The sequence below is a fragment of the Lagopus leucura genome, unplaced genomic scaffold, assembly GCF_019238085.1.
Source record: "Lagopus leucura isolate 7727_CA_CO unplaced genomic scaffold, USGS_WTPT01 Super-Scaffold_100016, whole genome shotgun sequence".
Taxonomy (NCBI): domain Eukaryota; kingdom Metazoa; phylum Chordata; class Aves; order Galliformes; family Phasianidae; genus Lagopus; species Lagopus leucura.
The window spans coordinates 11,915,933-11,938,102 of NW_024962270.1; the positions used below are offsets into that span (position 1 = coordinate 11,915,933).

A 22,170-nucleotide genomic window follows, 5' to 3' on the forward strand; every position below is an offset into this window, starting at 1 on the left:
CAGCTGCTCTGACTTCTTGCTGCAGGAACCCAGTTCTCAATCACTCATTTTCAAAACTCATTTTCCCATAATTAAGATAGCATATCAGAGTTTCTTGACCAGTGTATCTTGATAATGTGTCAAAGACTTCAAGTGCAAAGCATTGTGTGAAGCTATTTAGTGCAAATTTGTAAACTGCAGTTGATTAGCAAGAGTGCTTGCGTTGCTTTCCCCAAAATATGGATTCTTATGTAATGAGAATTATTTATCAAAATAATGTAGTTAAAGTAGCCATGCATTTTTTATCATATACCATATCATCAGAAAATACACAGGAGGCTTTTTGTGTACCCATTCTAGAAATAATAGCGACTATGGCTATTTCAGGATTATTTTTTGTAACTTCATTGTGGAGAAAGTGAGCTGTCTGTGTATTTTCAGTGTCTGCAGAAATGTGCACGCAGGATTATTCAGTGCTGAGGGCAACTTTTTCCTAATCCTGACAAGGGGGGAATCTGGAATATTCCAAGCAGCCTACTTTGTCCTTTGGGCTGATCACACAAAATTTATGCCATGTTCCAGCTAAAATCTACATGGTGTATTTATTAAAAGTAGAAGTGTTAGATAAGAGTGAGTTCTGATCACCTTCTTCCCCACATTTGGGAGTTATTTTGCTTCTATTATGATGATAAATATATTTTCATCCATCTAAAGCTTAAGGACTTGCAATGCTTTTTGCTTTTCTTTTCAGGAATAACTGTTTTCTTCCCCTGTTGTGTTCAGAGATACCTGCAAAAGGAGGGACTAGCAGTTGTGCTGTTCTAGTTGAGGCCGAGGCAAATTTGGGGTTCTATCATCTTTTGTGCATTGTGTATTCCTTTTTCTTTTTTGCAGGCTTGCTCTATGCTCAGGTGTTGTGAGAGCTGTTTCTTAAGGCCTTCAATGAACAAAATCTAAAAAAAAAAGCATATACCTAAACTGATTTCTGGTTAGCAAGACACCAAACTGTGTTGTGTGGTCTCATTGAGGTCTTCAGAGTTAAACATGGATCTCACTGCAATGTGGAATTGAGTATTTTAATTTTTCTTCACTAAAAATGTTTAACAGTGAATAGCAGCACAGAGCCTTGCTTTTGAAAAGGTAATATATTCACTGGGGAAATAAAATCAAGGTAATAACTAAAACACAATCAGAGTACTGCTGAGGTATGTACTGAATGTGCATAAAATTGAAACAAAGCAGATCTAGGTAGATTTTGGCTATTTCTTTGCCCTCTAATTGATTTACTCTGTTCACAAGAAAAAAATGAGAGCCTAATTGAAGAAGTCTGCAAGAAAGTCAGTGAACCCAGCAGTGTTCCTTTGTGCAAGATATGTCTGGGGTGTGATGGTTAAACAAGTTGTATTTTTTATTTTTTATTTTTTTTACAAGATCTTAGATGCAAACAGAAAAGTGTAATGAAGTGAGCCTGCCAAGGTTAGGTGCAAGTGTTGTTCATGCAGATGCAGTGGTGGTTAAATGTCTGTATTTTACCATTCCCTTCTTTGTTTCAGGCTGTTTTGATGGTGGCTGGGTTAGTGAAGCTGCACACGGAGTTGTCCCAGTGCAGAAGATGTTCAAAAGCCACTTGTCAAGCGGCTTCCCTCCTATTCACAGTTACATATTTCCTCAGGCTCTTCCCAGTCTTTGCTGTCTCCCCAGGAGATCAAGCATCCTTCTACCAGCTGCCTCCCACGCATAAGGCTGTATTGACTCCTAGTCTAGTTCCATTGTGGTAAGCAGCTACACTAGACTTTTTTTTTTCTCTGATCCAAATCCAAAAGATGGACAGAGATCAGTAGTTAGTTTTGGAGTGGAAGCTCAGATGCATTTTCCTCCTTTGCCTTTCAATCATCGACTTTTAGCCAAGGGCATCACTGGAAGCACAGCCAATTTCTACCAATGTTTTCATTTTAAAATGTCTTCATTTTTCAGCTGTGGAACTTGCATTTAAAAATAAACAAACAAAAAAAAAACCCAACAACACATTTTGTAGCTGATGGCTTTGGGGAGTTGCACATTTTAAAACAAGATGCAAATAATAAATTGCTGTAGTATTTTCAGTGTTGGTGGTCTGTGACTATAGAACTGGAGGATGAGTCACAATGGACACACTCCAACTCTCTGGCATATGTTTTGCTGTTAAGTACTATGTGCCCTTGACATTTCTGTGAAGACTTTCCTTCTCCAGTATTTTAATTGTTAGAATCATTTACAAGATAAAGGAGCTGAGTCACTTTCAGGACTGATGCTTTTTTGCCAACCAGCTGCATCTGGAATGAATGCAGAAGTGTGGATGTGTAGTGTAGTTCTGCAAGAGGAGTTGTTGCATTCGCCTCAGATACATAAGTCTGTGGACAAACATTTTAGCTGAAATGGATGAAGTTACTCATTTTTCTTCTGTTGTGATTGAAGGACAAGATTTTGTATTTAAAAACATTACTTTGGGGGAAAAAAGTCTTCAGTAATTGACTTATGTAACAGAACTGTGCAGAGAAGTCTGAGCTTATTTGTGGGAGTTCTTCAAAGTGAAATGTATTGCTTGCAAGTGCTTTGCAGTTGCTGAAGTTTGTGCTACTATTTCGGCAAGAGGTAAGAGATGAGGCAGTTTCAAAGATGGCTCTGAAAGATTATGTGAGGGAGTGATAAATGTATAGTGAGACTTGAAAACTGTTCAGCTGGAACAATGGAAACTTGAGTGATTTGGTAAGAAAGTGGTTCTGGAAAAATAGTTGTTTTATCTATGACACAGCTTTTTGCAAGGTGTAGCCCGATTACAAGTAAAAGGGTTGGCTGAATCATCTGGTACCTTCAGTTATGAATGGATGAGTCATGAAGATTTGTTTCCAGGCTGTATACGTACCTTTAAAGTTGTCTGAAAGCTCTTATGTGTCACAGGAACACTTTAGGATAGGGAGAGCTGGTTGTCTGATGTAAGAGCATCCATTCTCTTGCTGGGAGGCTGGTATTTCTAAGAACAAATCTTATCTGATTTGCTAGTTTTGTTTATAAAGACTTGTACTAGTTTATGGTGGTATGAATCATACATTGCGTAATGTCCACCTCCTTCAACAAGGTCATCTATACTTCTTTTAATATCCTCCTGTATGAGTTTTTAGTATCCTAAATATCAATCCATTCAGCAACTTCAGTATAGTAAGTGTCTACACTGCTTGGCAGCATGTGGATTTAGCCAGGGGTTGTGGGTGAAGTGTTACACGGGGCAGGTACAAACTTGGTAAATACCTGTGCTAAATCATATAAATAAGAGTTATTTCTGATTTTGGAATCATTACTTCAGGCTGTGTAACTCACAGCTTTGTGCAGTTAAAGAGCTAGGGCAATGCTCCTTTTCTTCACTTGGTGTATGCCCAGCTTTGATAGAAAGTAATACTAGGGAAGCAGACTATTTCTCAATATAATTTATTAGTTTATGTGCTGCATTAATATATGAATATGCTTTAAAAATTCACTTAAATATAAATTTGCCAATATCTCCGTACAAGTTTATGTCTTCTAGGATTCATAAATGTTATTAATAGGACTGTGCCTTTCTTGTTCTGTGAAGCAACACTGAGTTATCTGCAAGCACTTTTTCCTACATTGGGATGCAGTAATCCTACTGTCCCTTGTTTTTGCTGCCACATTTGCATGATAATGAATTCATGGATTTTCCTCTGCTGCTTTTGCACAGTTAATGCGGAGCCCTCCAGCCATACGGACTGGAAGCCCCTTTCCCTGTGCTCCTTCTGAGGCACAGGCAGCTGCAGGTAAGCATGCTGCCATTTCAGCTCCATAAGTGTGTGGGCACTGCCCGCGGGACTCGCTGTTCTTTGTGCCTGGCTGCATTTCATCTGGTAAGGAATATCTTGTGAGTCTCAACAAGTAAGAGAACCAAAAATAATGAAAGCTCCTGGACAAATGTGTATTGTTATGTATTAAAGGTTATAGCTGATCTAATCAGAGCTGGCTGTGGAGTTGTTCTTGCTTTGGTTGCATTGGTGCTGCTGGAGTGGCTGTGGGTACCTGTGGGCTGCTGGCAGCCACACCTCATGGCACACTCAGACTGGGTTGAAGCATGAAGTGAAATGGAATTCTGTTACTCATTTTCAGGTCCAGGTCATCCCACTTTCTCTGCTACTGAATCTTCTAAGCTACTCACACGTGTTATGAGTACTTGTGTACCAAATACAGTACCTTTGGTTTGCTTGGCTGCTTGCACAAGTGATATGCTCTGTAAGTTCTATGCTGTGAGAATGCTTCCCTCTGCAGAAATCTGATGTTATTCGTATGAATGAAAATCACTTGAGTGAATTTAAAAAAAAAAAAAAATCTCTGCAAATTCCATCCCCAGCTTCCAGCCAGCTGGTGAGAAATACATTTCCTCAAAAAATAGGGGTCAGTCAGCCCTCTTACTGTTCAAAAGGCATTAGTTCATTTTTGCATTAACATTTCATTTTTAGTGTGCCGGCATCCCTGTCTCACTGGCAGGAATGAAAGTGGGGAGTTGAACACAGGGTTGAATTTGATTCAGAGTTTGTTGCTAGTTTCTCTAGGATTTCCTCCCAGTTTTGTAGCCTCGTGCCTCCTTGGAGTTGGAGGAGGGTTGGTTTCTATTAGTAACTATCGGTTGGTCTCAGCTGCCAGTCATTTGCCTGCTCTATGAAATGAATGAAAATGTTTGAGAAAATTGGTTTACTGAAGAAGTCAGTGAACCTTGAAATGAATTAGTATCTTAGCTACAAATTCACATTTAATAGCTTCCTTTGAAAGGCCTTTTGTGCAGTAAGAGATAAGCTTGTGGTTGCGTGTTGTGTCCTTGCTCATGTAGGCTGTAAATAAACTGTCTGGCTTTAACTACATGCTCATTGAGCAGCAGGGTATTGAGGAACACTGCTTTATGTAGCCTATCAACTGAACTGAAAATTGCTGGGAGACAGAGCAGTGCAGAGCCAGACTTGTGTTATGCTGAAGAAGCAGTAAGTGATGTTCCTTCTGCTGGTGTGCTGGGAGGCTGTTCACTTGCATGGGACTGCAGGAAGAAGAGCAGTGCTCAGAACGATTCTGGCTTTACATGTGGTTTGTGTGCTACTGTTTAAGCTGTACGAATTCTCACTTCTTGTATTTCTTACATTTTGATTCTTACTAGTCCTTGGAAAATGCTTTTCCAGCCTTGTCACAATTTTGCACCAGGCTTCAATGTAACCAGTGATAGGAGAAATGTGTAGATGTAGAAAGTGGGTATCTGGAAGACAGTCTCCTTCAATGTTTATACTGAGGTTGACTTTTTTCATTGAATAGGATGTCTTGCTTTCTGGATAGTACTTTTGCTAACAGCAGGGACTGGAGGAAAGGTGATGCTTTGCTATGAAATGCTTTAGTAACAAAGCGAAAGTGGTAGGCAGTGAGTCTTACCCCACACTGTGACTCCATTAACAGGGATTACCAGCTCATAGAAGATGCCTCTTCATAACTGGAAGTGTGTCTGCTTAAAGATCTTATTTCTCCTCCATATGTTTAGGGAGGCTTATACATACTTTTGTACCAGTACTGTCCTTTCCTCTGTCTGTTTAGTGTAATGTATGTAACCCAGCAGTCGGTCCCTGGTGGTCACCTGTAGAGCTGTTTACATACTCTTACCACAAAGGTCTTTCTGTTGACATGGGTTCTCAGACTGACAGTCAGAGGTGTAAAGTGCTCCTAGCAACAGAGTGGAATGCAGAACGTTGTTTAGATAAGATTCATTTGCTTCTGATGTCTACCTTTTTGATGAATGTGTAAATGGCACTTGCATCACATCCATGTCTTTGTTCTGCTGGCCTAAGTAAACGATGCTCTGTAGCAGGAAAGATCTTAAACCACATGCTTGTAATGAGGGATTTTCAAGCTTTGTGCCTGTGCAGAGTTCATACTTCCTAAAACTAAGTGACAAAAAAGGTGCACTATATTCCAGCTAAAATCCTACTCACATGTGTACTATCTCATCACTATCTCTGGGATCACTTTTCCTGTGCATTTTATGTGTACAGCTGCAAGGCAGCACTAGGATGTGTGGTGTGAAAAAGATGACATCTCGGGGTGTGTCACATGTGGTCGTTTGCTCAGAGGTTTCTATCTGTCTGTTTGGTAGTCACTCAGGATTTGCTCTTAATTTGGTGTCTCCTATTGATTATTTACCCACCAGTTTGACAAAAACCCTCTAATTATTAGCTCCTATGCTTTACCTGGCTCTTCATACTTTTTTTTTTAAAAAAAAAAAAAAAAGCAAAACACCAACTTGACAGTATGAGTCAAGTTTTGGGGTATCTGAGAAAAGAAGTGAGTTCAAACACTTGATATTCTTTGGGGGGGGGGGGGGCCAAGTCTGTATTTTAAGTTCATGCAATGTTTTGCTGATGTATTTGCACCTCTTCTCTACTTCACTCCCAAATAAATCCCAGCAAATGCTCTCATACAATCTAACTGGGAAGCCTGTTTGTTTATTTCTGCTCTGACACCTTCTGTGTTGGGAGGAATTACTGAAACTGTTTGCTGTGTGACATTATGCTGTCTTTGCTGGCTTGTGCTGCCACTTCTGAGTGCAGATGTTGCTGTGCTTCCTGGCTTATCAGGTTTTTTTAGTTTTGAAGGATTTATTTTAAGTTAGGATGGCAGGCACCTTCTTTCTAATATACACTAGCAAAGTAGAATTGACTGCTAATTTCTGAGAGAGAAGATGAACATGGGGATAAATGTTTTCAGAATTGGGTCAAAGTTCTGTAGAAATCTTAAAAGCTATGGGAGCTAATAAGGGCAATGTTACTTGGCTCATGAAGTAAACAGAGATATTATGTTTCACTTGTTTTTTTTTTTACTGTGACATTTTACCAGGGTGTCTGGTACTGCAAATATAATTTCCTTATTAGTCATCAGCAGATAATAGGTCCTGACTATGTGAAAAGAATTCTTTTTGCAAATTTCAGAAGTTTCCTTATGTTCCATTCCCAGGAATGTAAGGTGGTCAGGATTTCATTCTGGACTAGAGGGATCCTTAACTGGAGATTGGAAGTTACTGGATTTAAGGCTCAGGGAAAAGTTTCTTCCTTGACATAACTCCTTACGCCAGTCTGAGATTCTTCCACTTTGTTTTATCTTCATCTTTTCATCATTTCTTTTTTATTTGATTATGTACACACTCTTCTTTCAGCACGCTTTACAATCCTACAGTTTGGTATGCTGGCATTCCTTAGAATCCTTTTTTTTCTTCCTAAAGCTTTCCAGCTTGTGTGCCCATTACCACCATTGCTGCTTAATTTTTCTCATGTTAATGGCAGTTGCATGGTTTTCACCTTTTTGCTGTCTTTCTCCAAAACGTGCCCTCATACATTTATCTGCTGGCTTGTGGGTTCACCCTTTTACCTGACAGCAGTCGTTGCCTTCAGCTAAAGTTCTCACATATTCCACGGATGATCCTTAGATTACAGAGCAGGAGAAAATTGGTCCCCAGCTCACGTGTCAGAGCTGTCTTTCCTCAAAATCTTACTCAGGTCCTTTGTTAAGAGTTTGCTCCTGTGGGTACGGTTTCTTTGGGTTTGCAGATGTTCAATATCATCTGCTATTATGAGGTCCTGTGTGTTGCTGTAGAGGAGCTGGAATGAGCATGGGTCTGGGACACCTCTTATGGCATCACAGCTGTTAGCTTTCTTTACTGTCTTTGGCTTCGCTCCAGGGCTTGCTGAAGTCAATGGAAAGATTAGAATGGCATCCATCTGAATGAATCAGCTGGGCACAAATGCTTCAGGGTGGCACACCAGAAATGAGAGCTCAGAAATGAAGATACGTGTGCTCTTCCTCTATTGTTTTTGAATGCCTTTTTAAAAAACAAACAAACAAACTCCTCACTAATATCAATGTTTTTTAACTGAAATGTTTTCCTATGCTGAGTGCTAGTAATACTTAAGACTGAAATAACCCAATACATGTGTTACTACACCTGTGTTATAGCCGTTTTAGCTAGTTACATCTCAGAAATTGCTATTTTTTTAAATCATCAGTACTGATTTATGGTTTTTAATTTATTTTCTGCAAAACTCCTGGTCTACTTTTAGTCAGTGGAGTTGAAATCATTCAGTTAATCTTCATTTCTTTTGTGTTGTTTCTGAGGAACTGTGTTTGTCAACCTGAAACACATCTCGGGGCAGTCAGATCTCCTACCTGCATACATACACACAACAGGTACAAAGGGCCTGTGCTCACATGTTCAGATTCCTATCTGTAAGTGTTCAAATGACCAATGCAGTTATTTGTTTGAATGGAAAAAATATACTAAACCTCTTCAGAAGAGAGCACTGTACTCTCAAATATTATATGTAGTCTTTAGGTTTGTATACATCAATATTATGTACATGTCTGTTTGCTATTTAAGTAGTACTGGAGTGTCTGGTGTCAGCTCCTTCCCCTAAATAAAACACTCAGGGCAGTAACACCTGGTTTAGAGCCAGCTGGCTTAGGTTTACTTCCTTCCCAAATGCTTTCATTCATAAATAAGCAAAATGACAACTCAAGCTATGAAAAGGAACAGAGAAACTCAATGTATACAAAATTTTACTCAAAATATGGACGTATTTTATTTCTTTTTTTTAATAAGCCTCAGTGAGTCTTTGATCCAGATCCCACTGCAGTCAATGGGAATATTTATTTTGACTTTAGTAGGAATTTGATTTGGCCCGTATGTGCTAAACCACAGGACTGTGGAGAGCAGTGCAGGCAGTGGGGATGGGAAGAATACTCAAGTTCTGTCCAGTGCTCTGCCACTGGAGGGGCCTGTTTGCCACCAGACGTTTTGGCAAGGTGTGCTCTGATGTTGCATGAGAGCGACTGCTGTGAGACAGCAACCTGGGAGGGATCCAGCACTGGTGTGAAGTGTTTCTCTTCTCTACTCCCCTCCTGGGGAAAAGCAGCATTAGCAGAGCCAGAGGAGCTGAAGGTTCACAAAAATGACTGTTGGAATGAAGAATAATGTGTACGGGGGGAAGGGGAGAATCAACGGAGGCTAATATCTTGGAAGAATTTAATGCCAAGTTGAATGAGCATCTGGGAAGATGTAATCTAATTCTCCAGTGGCATAAAGCTATCTGCTAACAACGTAAATGTAAGGTTAAGCCTCAGGAATAAAGGTATACATTGGTTTGCGATGAGACCAGATTTCCACCACAAAATATGCATATAATCAAGCAAAAGTTGTCTTGGGGCACTTTACTCCGAAGTTGTCTTATCAGGTCTCCAGGATCACATTTTGCTAATGGCTAGAGATGCCCTTCCAGCAGTGTCTGTCAAGATGGGGACCAGTTTTCACAAAGTACATTTGTCAGTGTACATTGCAGGCTCATATTGCTGCTTATCCTGTGCAGGCAACTCGGAGATACTCACTGCCTGTTATATATCCCACAGATGCAGTTTTTTTCCACTTTTTTTATTACCTTTGCCATGTTAAGTTTACTTTTATTTCTGACTTCCAAGGGTGAGAACCGTATATTATATTGCATGTCATGGTGACTCTTGCAGTTTATCACTCTGCTAAGTGCAAGGACTGCTTCTGGTGCTGCCATAGGTTACCAAATGACTAGTCTAAAAGGTCCATGTGTAGTGGGATTTAATCCAAACAGAACTGTGAATAAGTCTGTGAAGATGTAGTTTGTTTTTCATCATTTAATGCCTTTTGGACCTGCTTTGGAGGTAGCATGGCTATTTTTGCCTGCTTTCTTCAGTCTGGGGGCACATAGGATTGAGGGGTTTTCGATTATATCAGTTCATTCCACACTTAAGAACTGGGGATGTTGAATTTATAGCAAAACTATGTGTACATTGGGATGTGAATTGATGTACTTTTATTTACCTGCATATAAGCAGAGAAAGTGATGCCGGATCAGTTGCTTTCTCTGAGAAAGCTGACATAGAGGAGTTCAAAGCTGCACGAGAAACTTGCCTGACTTGCCTTTCATTTTTTACGTTCCTCACTGGACAGGTGTCAGGAAATTTTAAAGGCTTGAAAAGTATTTTCTGTGAATGCTTTTAGGAAGGAAATGTTCAAATCCAGTCTAAACTTGTTTAAGAGCTTAGTTGGTCACCTTGATGATCTTAAATTTGCTTCATTCAGACTTTGAAAACCCGAGGACAGTTGTGCAGGCGTTTGGGCTGATGCATAGTGCTGTGTGCGGCAGCGCCTTCGGCCTCCTGGTGCCGTAACTCCCTGCAGTGTAAGCAGAGGTGTTGCTTCCCCTTGTCCTTTTCTATTCTCTGTGTGGTCTTTATCCAGAACCATCTTTGTGTGAATTCATCTCCACAGCAAAACGCAATTCAGCGTCAAGGGCAGAAAGTGTGCCTGAGCGTGTTAACACAGAGGGCTTAAAAGCAGAGCCTCTGTCACTACACCTGTAGGAAGAACAAGTGGCGACGAGGCCTTTTTGTTTGTTCTGCTGACTTCTTTTCATAGGGAGTAAAATCCTAAGTGCTGTATCGCTGCTTCTCCAAAATGCTGTGCATCTATTCTCGGTTGCCCTTAATTGACAGGTGGCATTGCGAGGGCTGTAAACACTGCTGTAGGAAGGGGATGTGGTTTGTTTAAAACTGAGCAGCTTTGTCAACACATCTGTGTTGACCGAGGTGGGGATTTTCATATCTGTTCAAACACTGATGTTTCCCCCTGCCTGCCTCGTATATCTCCTTATGGATCCGAATGCCACCTTCTCCCACCCTCTTGTCTCTGCGTCTGTGGCTCAGGGGCTGCAGGATCTTCCTGGCCAAAACGTGTAAAGGTGATGCCTTGGTATTTCTCATGATGTGGAGATATTTGGATGTGCAGAATGACTGAGGTGCCAGTTCTATTTATGTCTAGTTAGTGTATTGTGAATCTCAAAGCAGCACGTAACGTTGTGGATTTTGGTAGCCCTAGAAAATGCTCGTTGCTAACTCATGTAAATGTACTCGTCCATCATAAGTGCTTATGATTTTTTTCCAAATATTTGGTGATTCTGAAAATCATTCAGTTAAGGAGAAGTAAAATTTCAAATATATTTTGCTATTTATTTCCCAGCAAATTCACACAGCAGATGTAAGATAGCTGAAAAGTTTTGAAATTTGAACATAATGTAAGATCTTCAGCAGACAAATAGTTATAAAAGTCACTTGTTTTTTTTAATAGGGTGGAAAGAAGTCTTACAGTGGGCCATGTGGAGGACGCGACTGCAGTGCTGGATGCAAATGTTTCCCAGAGAAGGGTGCGAGGGTAAGTTTTTGTATGCTAATGCAACTATTTATCGTGCCTCTTATCAAGTAAAGGAAAAAGAAAATCAAGTTTATGTAATTCTGAATCTAATGACCTCATGAAACAACAAAAGTGAAGAAGACCAACTGCATTTGTAATGTCCCTGACCAGGATTTCAAAAGCTCTTCTAAGGGCTTTCAAGTCATTAGCTTTGCAGTAAGTGTTTAATGGAATCTTTCTTCTTTATGCAGTCAGAGGCCTGGTTCAAAAGAAGTTGGATGGTCTTTAAGTAGATTACAACAATTAAAAAGAAAAATCTAATTACTGTGGGCTTCCAGTATGGATTTTATCCTTACTGTAATAGCTTCTATTAGTTTGTGGAAGTATTTTTGTCTTTGGTACTTGCTTGTGAAGAAATAAGTCTGAGGGAATCTGTTTCCCTATTAAAAAAAAAAATAAATAGGGAAATAGCTTTTGTTAGCTAGAGCAATTCTGTCAGTTTTGCATTTGAAGAAACCAAATGTTTAAGCAGTGTTTCTCTAAAGCAGCTTAATTTCATTTGATTGTGTGGAAGGGTTTTAACCTTAGCATAGCTGGCTACTTCCTGTTTTAGGGCAATGAAGAGCTGCCAACTTCATTTTGCAGTTACAATCTTAATGTGTTTTTTTCCATGTGTCTTTCAGTGATGTGTGGGTAAACTCAAGGCATTGCTTTCTAGGACTGAGCTTAGGAAAATATTGCTGTTTAGTAGTGATGTTAGACATATGCTTAAATGTTTCCCTAGTTGCAGACAGACTTGAGCATGAATTCTTAATTGATAACTGATGATGTTTGCTCTGGAAGAACAAAAATTCTTTAAAATCATTGTGTGGCAGAGTGGGAAACATGTCAGAACAGATAAGCAGAAGAACTTCGTAAGGAAATTCTCAACCTAAAATATGAGCTAATGCCAATTACTCAACACTGTGATTAGATGTGGTAAGGCACAGGCCTGGTTTGGTTCTGGGACAGAATATCCTCTAAATGCTTTGACCTTTGGATAGCAATGAGCATCATTCTTCTGTCTCTTTATATTCCTGGGGTTCAACTTGATTGTTTGAACTGGCCACAACAGTGTTGACCTTGCAGTTTGAGCTCTTGGTATCTCTTTTGTTAAGATGTCACAAAGATTTTAGTCTGTTTTCTTTGCTGACCTGAGAACTCACTTGGCTTTTAGCTTGTTCCTTACGTGACCTGTATCAGTAGATGCTTTCAGGCCTTTAAACATAAGTTTCATCCTACTGAGACCTGTCTGTAGAGTAAGCTGTCAGCTAGAAGGGATAATCAGTCCCTATTACAACACTGCCTCTATCAAGCCTTACTGAGCCCTGCTGACACCTTCTTGGACATCTGCAGACAACTACTGGAGTTATGCCATGTTGGAGGACAGGAAGGTAACTGATGGAACTGGGAAAGGGGACAGTGTGATTATCTATCCTACAGCACTGTTTGTTTCTTGGAGGAGATCATACAGCTTGAGGCTAATTCCCTGGCTTTCTGCCTAGCTTCTCATGCATTGCTGCAAGACCTTTAAGCTTAGAAAAGGCAAATATGAGACAGGACTCTGCCCATGCCCTGAATCCTTTTCATGTATTTAAAAAAAAAAATTTAGCTGTCAGTTTGCACAACTAATCTGACAAGCATAAAGCTAAGCTTTCTTTTTAAATGAAGGAAATTGCTGAAAAACTCAAGAAAAATGGCAGTTTTTTCATGGCAGTGAGCTGACAACTCATTGAAAATAATATAGGCAGTGTCCTTAAATGTCCTTTGTATGGGCTGCTGATCAGATCAAGCTGATGAACTGTGATAAACTTATTAGTGATCACACACTTAAATAAAAGGTGGAGTGGGGCAGGAACACTTGCAGAAATGTCTACTGCCTGCTGAGTTAGGTACTTCTAGAAATGGAACGTAGGTATGTAATACCCCATATCTCTGTTCATGTTTTCATTATAGTCTGTCAGTGCATGTACAAAATACTACTTTTCTTTTCTGTAACTTTCTCATTTTTAAGTTAGAACTTAGAAGAACAATCTCTGTAGCATGAATCATTTCTGTGGAAGGGTAGGGTGATGCAGTGTTTGTCTAGCACCCTCCTGGGGAGTTCTGCCAGCAGAGTGGTATGGTGCATCTTCTGCAGCAGCAAAGGTTCCTTTCTGGTAGTTGTCCCTATAGCCTGCATTGCCTCAGGAGAGCCTTAATGCTGGCTGATGCTCATTTTAGGCTGCGTAATGAAGTCCAATCTAATCCAGTTTACTTTCAAGCCTTCATCCTTAGCTAATGCTGTGGAATTGGCCCTTGTATGGCAAGTTGATGAAAAGCCTGACTCTGTGTAATTTAATGGCAAAACTCATGGGGCACACTGTGGCATCTGTGTCAGTTCCTGTTTGCTAAAGTTATGTGAGTAACTGAAGTGATTATGCAGAAGTCTAGTTCTTGTTGGAAAGGTTTTACTTTCACTGGAAGCTCCCACCTAGGACCTTCTCTAGAAGTTCTCAGAGGTCTAATGAAAAGATTGGACTTAAAGAGATATCTAAGAACTTTGGATATAATTGTTCCAGTTTCTCTAAAACGCAGTTAGAATTTGTGCTGACTTTTAATACAAAATCTAACATAATGCTATTTAAAATAAAAAGCTAGTGTGAGAAATCCTCACTACAGGTAGAGTTTTTAGATCAAAGTGAGGGGTTTCTGAATCTCAGCATCTTTACACTCATTTTTTTTTTGGCTGGCAGTGATTGTGACTTTAAAAGTCTACTTTTACTTCACTGATAGTGAAGGTACCCAAATGTACCCTGGTGCCTGTAGCCTTTTTGGAAAGGGCGACAGCCCAATCGCATGCTTACATATTAACATACAGTCCCCTTTCAGAACATCTGTTGATGGGTACAAGTAGAAAGATGGAAAAAACAACTATTAAATTTTAATGGAGTGAAAAAGCAAATCTAAAATCTGATACTAGCCTCCAACGAAAGGCTGAATTTCTAATATACATAGCCTCTGTGTTTGAGTGACCTACATCTAGAACATTTGGGGGACTATCAGAAGAAATTGCTATGTTTAAAACAAACTTTTCATTCCCCTTTCTCACTTTTAGATTCAATTTGTGGGCAGGGATAATGCCCTTTGAAAATCTTTTACTCTGTTGGTGATTATCTTGCTCAGAAATACACTGCAGATAAATCAACAGTAACCAAGAGGACACTTTGCCCTGTCTGTCATTACAAGAAGAACTAAATAGTAGATGATCTGTAACATTTCATCTGTGCAGCTCATTTTGCATTGGTTTATGGTAGTGCTGGCTTTTTTGTTTCCATGTGCTGTCATCTACCTTTAAACACTTGCAAAGATAAACTAGCAGCTGCAGTTCTCGTTGCAAGTTTACCTTTTCCTGATGCCTGCTCACTTATCTTGGAATTTAAAATAGTACAAGGATTTACTTTAAACTTAACATGTTCTGGAGCTCTTCAGCTGATAATAATATTTCATTTTTTTTATTAAGTCTTCCACCTGAAGAAGAATTTCAAGGAAAAAAATATTTTGGAAATTGTTTCCAAAGCTTTTCAAATGAACCAGTAGAAATGGTGATTAAGCAGCCTTTACAGCTTAAAACTGTACATTGAGAGCTGGGTATTTTTAATTAAATTTAATCTTTTTCTGTAATGTGATCATATCAGCTAATTTCTCTCTTGCATCATGTGTTCTCTGAAGTCCGTGAAAATTTGATATGATAATTGCAAGCCTACTGGTGTATCTAGAACATCTTTCCTATATCAGAAAAATCTGCACTGCAGTTATTTCTAGCAGTTGATGTGATTGTGAAGGAGTGTGTTTGGCTAGAGAATTAGACAGCTGAGGACATGATGGACACTTGACACTAAATCTAGTGTGCTCTCTGAGAGAGCCCACTGCAGTGTATCATGCTCTGGAGCCTGTCTTCTGGCCTATTCTCATTCAAAAGAAATCCTGTTTGTGTACTACTGAACTACAGTGTGAAGCAGAGTATGGTAAGTGTAGGAGATTAAGCAAAATCTGCCAGACTTATTTAAAAAAAAAAAAATAATAATAATAATTAAAAAGGCAGTTGTCATCTGAATAAAAGGGTAGTGTACCAAGAGATGTGTGAGATTCCACAGGTTTTCTTTGAAGTGAAAATGTTGATAGTAAGTGTTGTGTAAGTTATCTGTAGGCAGTCCAGTTCTGTTAGTATAACTGCAAATCAAGCAGTTGGAAAATGATAGAGCCTCAACATCCATGTAGTGAACTGCATAACCTGTAGTCACAACTCTGGGTGATTTAATCTAATTGTTATCTAGCATAAGCTTATGTTGCATTGGCAAGAGATCTTAACATTTGTCTGGAAATAATCCCCTCATTGTTTTACAAGGGGCACAAAGTGTCTCTCCTGATAGTTAGCTGAAGGTTGATTTTTTTATTTATTTTTTTTCCTCTGCTATTGTATTATTGTAATAATACCATAAATTGTAATATTACAGCTTGTGCTTTTGGATATTTGCTGAATTTGGCTTTGATCACTAACTGGAGCAGTTTAGGGACTTGCTAATGAGATACAATTTATGTGTCAGCTCCACAAAATGATTATTATTTTTTTTTTTTTTTGGAAGAGTGTTTTATACAAACTTATTTTCTTCTTCCTACCTATCTTGACAAGCACAGTAAGACATAGTGATATGTGCCGCTTTGATATCTACACACTGTAGGTTGACTCTCAAACCAAGCTGTAAGATACTTCCTTCAAACTAACAGTGCCAAGACAGGTTATCTTAGCATACTAACTTATTCATCAGCGTAGTAGAGGTAATACTGGGATCATTTTGTAGTTATTTTTGAGGGATATTTTCATATCTCAGATGAAGAGGATTATTGCATTATAGAAGTTCCTGAAAACTGTTGGCCACTTAGCAGTCATTGTAATTAGTTCTTGCTGTGTGTAAGCATGATCAAGCAAGGCAGTGTCCACTAGCAAATGCTCCTGAATTCATATGCAGAATCGTGGAATTAGCCATCTAGTGCATGTGAACTCAAACAAGGAGGTTAGATGAATGAAGTGGGAATGAAATGCTGCTTAATTTGATAGTGAATTCTTCATCATCCAGGGTTGACCAATCTGTGAAGTAAAACTCCATGACTTTCTCTCCTTGTTACTTGCACTCTGAGATTTCTATGTTCTTCTTCAGGATAAGAACAGCCAATTACTTTTTTTCTGTTGTAAAAGAACAGCAGTGTTTGGACCAGGCTGCTTGTATGTTTTGTTATAATCTTTGAGCTTTACCTCCAGGCTTCTGTGATTGTTATTGTAGGTTCTTCCTTTCCAGCTGCAATGTAGACAGACTCCAATCCAGCTATGTTAAAATCTTGTGTCCAGACCTCAGAGGTTAGGATCTGGCAGGCCTTGTTAGGCAGCAGTATTTCCCCTCTCCTGTCTTCTACAATTCCTTTCTTCTGTTTTTCCATTTGATGGAAAGTGCCTCAATATAATGAGTTGTTTTTCTTTTTTCATGCCATGTAGTTGTACATCCAGCCATATCTTTTTCCTTATGAATGTCTTGTGGTCTCCTTAAATATGCCGTAAGTCAATGTCCTATGTTTAACTAAGTCCTCCTTTTCATCCTCTCTGCACTTTTCAACACCAGCATATTTTTAAGTCAGTCTGCTCTCTTAGTTGCCACTTCACCTCTTCCTGCCAGGATATAACCCATTTCTGTGATTCTTCTCAGGAACTCCTCCTCCCTGTCTTCACTATCTACATTTTAAGAATTCCTACCATCTTCTTCTCAAAAGTGCAGTCTCCTTCCTGACCGGTGTCTGGAAATACTGCTTGAAAAAATATTCTTGGCCTGCTTTTTGTCATCTGTGTCATTTTACTGTCTATTAGCCCTATCTGAAAAGGAAAGTTCTTGGACTTCTGCATATGTTTGCTTCATGTAAGAGACTTCATCAAGCCTTTCCAACTTCTCTCCTTCCCTCCACCTTTCTGTACCAGTTGACTATGTAATATCTTTGAACTCTAAGATTAGACTGACTGCATTGTAAGTGAATGCACATGGCAGCTTTGGGTGCAAGGCTGCTGTCTACCAAGGCTTCTAAGCACTAGCAGTCACTAAGGAGCTAAATACTTCTTCGAATGTGGATGTAAGAGCTGCACTTTCAAATTATTGTGATATGTTGCAGCTTTGATAATATCGCAGTGCTGTCACCCGTAGTAAATCTGACTCTTACATATGGAATATATGTAAATGATGGTTAATTGTTGTTTAAATCCTCTTCTGGTTAAGCAAATGAAGTGCCATTATATGATTGGGGAAGAGAGTTATCTCTAAAATTTAAAGATGTCAACCATCTGTTCTGTGTTGTTACGAAGTTTTGGCAATATTATGAGAGAAAATGAGGTAACAGTGAAGTCAAACAACTTTCATGCCAGCTGCTTTTTTAACAGTTGCCAAGATTATTTTTTTTAAGTAATAAAACTAACTTTGCCAAATTCGACATTAAGCAATTATTGTACGTGTCCTCCTGACCCAACTTAAATACACTGAGCCTACCCTTCTAATGAGAACCACACCATAGCACAAATAAAGCAGGTCTTTTTGCATTTGAAAGGATCCCTTGTGCAATGGGTTTTGAGACTAAACTTGCTCTTCTGTAAAGTCCAGTGTGATCACACATAATCTTGAGTATGTCTGAAGACTTCTCAGGGGGACAAGCTCCTGTCTTATAGACTTAAAATTCAGTAATGGAGAACTGTGTTAAACATAACTAGGGAGATTCTGGTAGCTGCCTCCATGGTTTTTTGTTTGTTTGTTTTTTGCAGTTTGATTGAAGAGGAGTGTGCTGTATGAGGTAAAACACGTTCTAGGAAACATCTTGTGAAAATTTTCATTACTTCAGAAGCTTACCAGAAACCATAGCATTACTGTGTTACCAGGGTGGCTGAGTTGACTCTGTGACCTGTAACTGTTTAGGTCTGTTTGTGAGGGGAGAGTATCTTGTAATTGCAGTGGGGGCCAGTGCTTATTTTTTAACTCAACCAGAACGTAGGTTCTCAAGCTGTGCTCTACAGAGCACTTCCAGATGGCTTGGAAAATCACAGCAAAGAATTATTTGTCACTGTTTAACTGTTGTAACCCGTGATGATTTGTTTCTTTTCTTTTTAACATTTAAAAATGCTTCAGCTTGCAATACCTTGAGATGTGGTAGATTAAGAAGAAATTACATAGTCTTTGTTCACCAGGTGACTGACTGCCTTGTCTATTTCTCCTTTCTAGTCCGAAAAAAGTCTTTCTCAGAGATTCTCAGAAGTGAGCTTTTACAGATATGGATTTAAGCTGAATTGTTCCTGATTCCTGAAAGATGTGAAGTCAGGTGTTGGCGGAGTTGGATTGCTCTGCCATATTCTGTGGTATGTTCTTATGATTGGAAAAAAGGATAAACTATGGTTCTCTCTGTGCTGATGGCACTGTGAGCCAAGGATACAGGCTTATTACTCTGGGAATAAATGCTTAATTTCTTGTTTTTACCAGCTGCCATGGCTACTGCTGGTAATTTGGGTGAGTACAGGCCTGTCCCCCTTGAAGACAATGCCATCACTCTATCCAGCTGATTTAAGTTTGTGTGTAGATAGATGGGAAGGTGCAACCAGACAACCCTTCTCCCCCCCTCCCTCTGTGGAGCCTTGCCTTGGCTGACCTTGTGTTCCAGCATTATATCTTTCTCTAAGCCCGAAGATGTTAACAGTTACTTGTACTACAGTTTTGCTCCACATGGACAAACCAGAGCTTAACTGTTTCCTAGTCAGTAGTCCTGCTTTTTAAGTACTGATGTGTGAAAGCATCCACCTAATTCATTATTTTTTCATTAAAAATTAAATCTTTATTGGCTATAGAATGAAGTGTTGGAATTCATGATTTTACTTTCCAAACAACTCCTCAGAATAGGATGAACATTGACTCTTCACTTTCTCTTGTTATTCATATTTCCACAGTTAATGAAGAGCTGTAAATGTTCCTAAGATTATTTTCAATCGCCCACTTCACCTAGCAGTTAGAAAACAATTCATGGAGGGAAGAAACTTTCCAATGTTCATTCAAAGACATGAAGACCAAATGTTAATATGAACTTCAGTAGCATCTGGGTGGGCCTTTTCTTAACCAAGGATGTAGATTTTTGTCTGGTGACTACTGCAACAGTGTCTGGATTGAAAAGAGATGATTAGTGTCCTCTTACATCTGAGAGGTGGCTCAGGACTTCCTTCAGTTAATAGACAAGAGCTAACCCATGTCCTGCCTTGAAATAACCCAATCAGCACTTTCTTCCATTGCATTCTATGTCATTCTTGTATGGGATCTTCCACTTAGACTGCATCTCAGCCATCAGACTGCATCTCAGCCATCTTTTCTAGGTTAAGTTATCTTTAAAATCTCATTTTCTCCCTGCCTCCCTCGCTTCATCCCTAAATTGCTCAACATCTAATTAATTGTGATTGTTTCCATATTTTTGGTACTGTATATGCTACTAATTATTTTCTAAGCTTCTTAAAATGAGAAGAGGTGCCTCTTTGAAGAAACAGGAGCCTTTTTGAAAGAGTTTCCGTTGGCAATAAATGAAAGGTATGACATTTTCTTTGTGTTCACTTGAGTAACTTAGCCTATCAGGAACAGAATTATCACAGAACCAATGTAGGAGCAGGGCCCGGTTCTAAGAGATTTGGCTGACAGTCAGGTTAGGAGGCAATTCATGAGCCAGGAAAACAGCCGACAGCAGGGATTACTACAAAACAAACTTAATTAAGCAACAGATAGGCAGGAAGTACGCCAGTCATGGAGCCTGCAGCCAGATAGAGCAAACAATTGAAGATGGTTAACTGGGCAAAACTGTTTGTAGTAGCAAAAGAGGCAGTAGTGCCAATTAGTTGAAAGTAAAGCCAAATGCATGGATCCCCCAGGCTAAGTGTCCTCATTTTCTGGGAAAAATGTGCAGTATTGGTGTGAATCACAGACTTTCTCAAGCAGGAGACCACAAACTTCAGAAGTCAGGATATCCCTGGTGCATTTCAGCTTTCCATGGTGGCTGAGACTGTAAAACTGTTTAGAGGTAGTTTCTTTTGAAGAGAAAACATGCATCTACAGTGGAGGGGGGGAAGGGAAGGGGGGAGAGCAGTACCAGTGAAGTAACTGTAGCTTAATGCTTCTTTTAGACTATGGTACTTTTTGTGCCATTAATGGAAATAAGCAAGCATTCCCTGAGTTTTTGAAAGGTAATACAAGAAGGAAAAGCGGGGGGAAAGCAGAATGGAAAAAAAAAAAAAAAAAAAAAAAACACACACCAAGAAAGGGGATCTGAATCCCAGGCCCATTCATTCTTTATTGGTGGGAAAGAAAAAGGTTTATTTCAAAGCTTTTATTGCTTATCAACTGGATTCTGGGGTATGTTATCTGATCCTTCTGTGTGATGCAACCTCTCTGGGAGGTTTAAAAATAAAGTTGACTTCTTCAAAAGCCATTTGTATCTAGGAGTAGAAGGGAATTAACTAGCAAATAGAGCTGTCTGGGACCTTGAACATCTGAGAAAGGTCTGTGCTTGGGGAAAATAGATAGGAAGAACTTGAAGTTGTAATCTATTGCTAAACTTCATCTATATTACAAAGTGTTCTTAGAATAATTGCAAGGTTGTTTTTAAAAGATTATAACTTGGTCATGAATAAAAGGCAAAGAGGGAGGGGGAAGGGAGCTGCTTGTGTAGCAGGAAAGGTGAAAGAAGTCAGGGGTGACGTTCTAAATACCTAGTGGAGAAGAAAATGAAACAGGAAAAACAGGAATTATCACAACAGGCATCTCATGTAGATGACCTTAGGAAAAAAGCAAAGGGAATGGTGGCTTTTTTGGGAGGCTTATGGAGATATCTGAATAGCTGAACAAAGTTGGAATAGAAGATGAGTGAGCAGTGTGTAGGGTACAGACTGGTATGGCTGAGAATCTGGTTGTAAGTGTAGGTTGTGTGAAGAAATATGTAAAAAGATGAGTGTGCAACTCTGAAGAAAGATGAGGGAACAGTGAGCAGGGATGGTGTGTTCTGAGCTTGTATGTAGGAGTGAGGGCATAACATGGTGGAGTGTTACGATAACATGATGGATAACATGTATGGCGAGTTCTAAAAGATTTCCTGTGAAAGGCCCCCAGGTTTGAGTGTGCTAAAAGAGTGACATTGGTATAACAAGATAAAGAAGAGTATCAATTTTCTCTCCACCTTGTTCTACAAAAATAAGAGAAACTCAATTGCATGGCAGTGTCCTCTTTTCAAGCTGTTCATTAGAGACATTTCAGCTGTTGGTACCTAGTAAGTAATAGTTCCCTTAGAGATGGTTGTAAAAATATGCTTGTTCTGTCAAATGTTAAGCTCCTTTTTGTATGACACATCTTACACAGTTTGACCTTCTGTGGGACTGCCAATGTAGAGAACTTGAAGGTTAGGTGGGAGCTGTAACAAAAAAAAGGATGTATGAGTAATATCATTTTAGTAGTTTGAAAAGCATCTTAGATGTAAATGCAATTTTTAATAGTGGGTGATTTTGAAAATGTGTTTTTAATCAGTGTATTGCCAAAAATAATAAACAAAAAATCAAAGTAATTTAAAATCTGATTTTAATCCAAAATAAATACAATACCAGCAGTGCACTACTTTGAAGGACTACCAGAAAGACATCTCTGGTTGTCTTTTAAAGCTTCTTGTAATTTAAGTGATCAAAGAATAATCTCTAACAAAATCACTCAACATTTGCTGAATCCTCAGTGTATAGTAAATGATTTTTAGTATCCAGTGATAGTGCCATGGGTAGTGCAACTCTGCATTATTTT

General features: G+C 39.2%; 1 protein-coding gene across 1 annotated transcript in view; it reads left to right on the plus strand.

The window, feature by feature from the left end:
* Positions 1 to 22,170, plus strand: part of COL4A6 (collagen type IV alpha 6 chain) — a 121,211-nt gene that overhangs the window by 32,423 nt on the left and 66,618 nt on the right. The window contains exon 4 of the mRNA XM_042876785.1: positions 11,198 to 11,281. Coding sequence (XP_042732719.1) covers positions 11,198 to 11,281 — 84 coding nt within the window. The remainder of the gene's footprint in view (positions 1 to 11,197; positions 11,282 to 22,170) is intronic.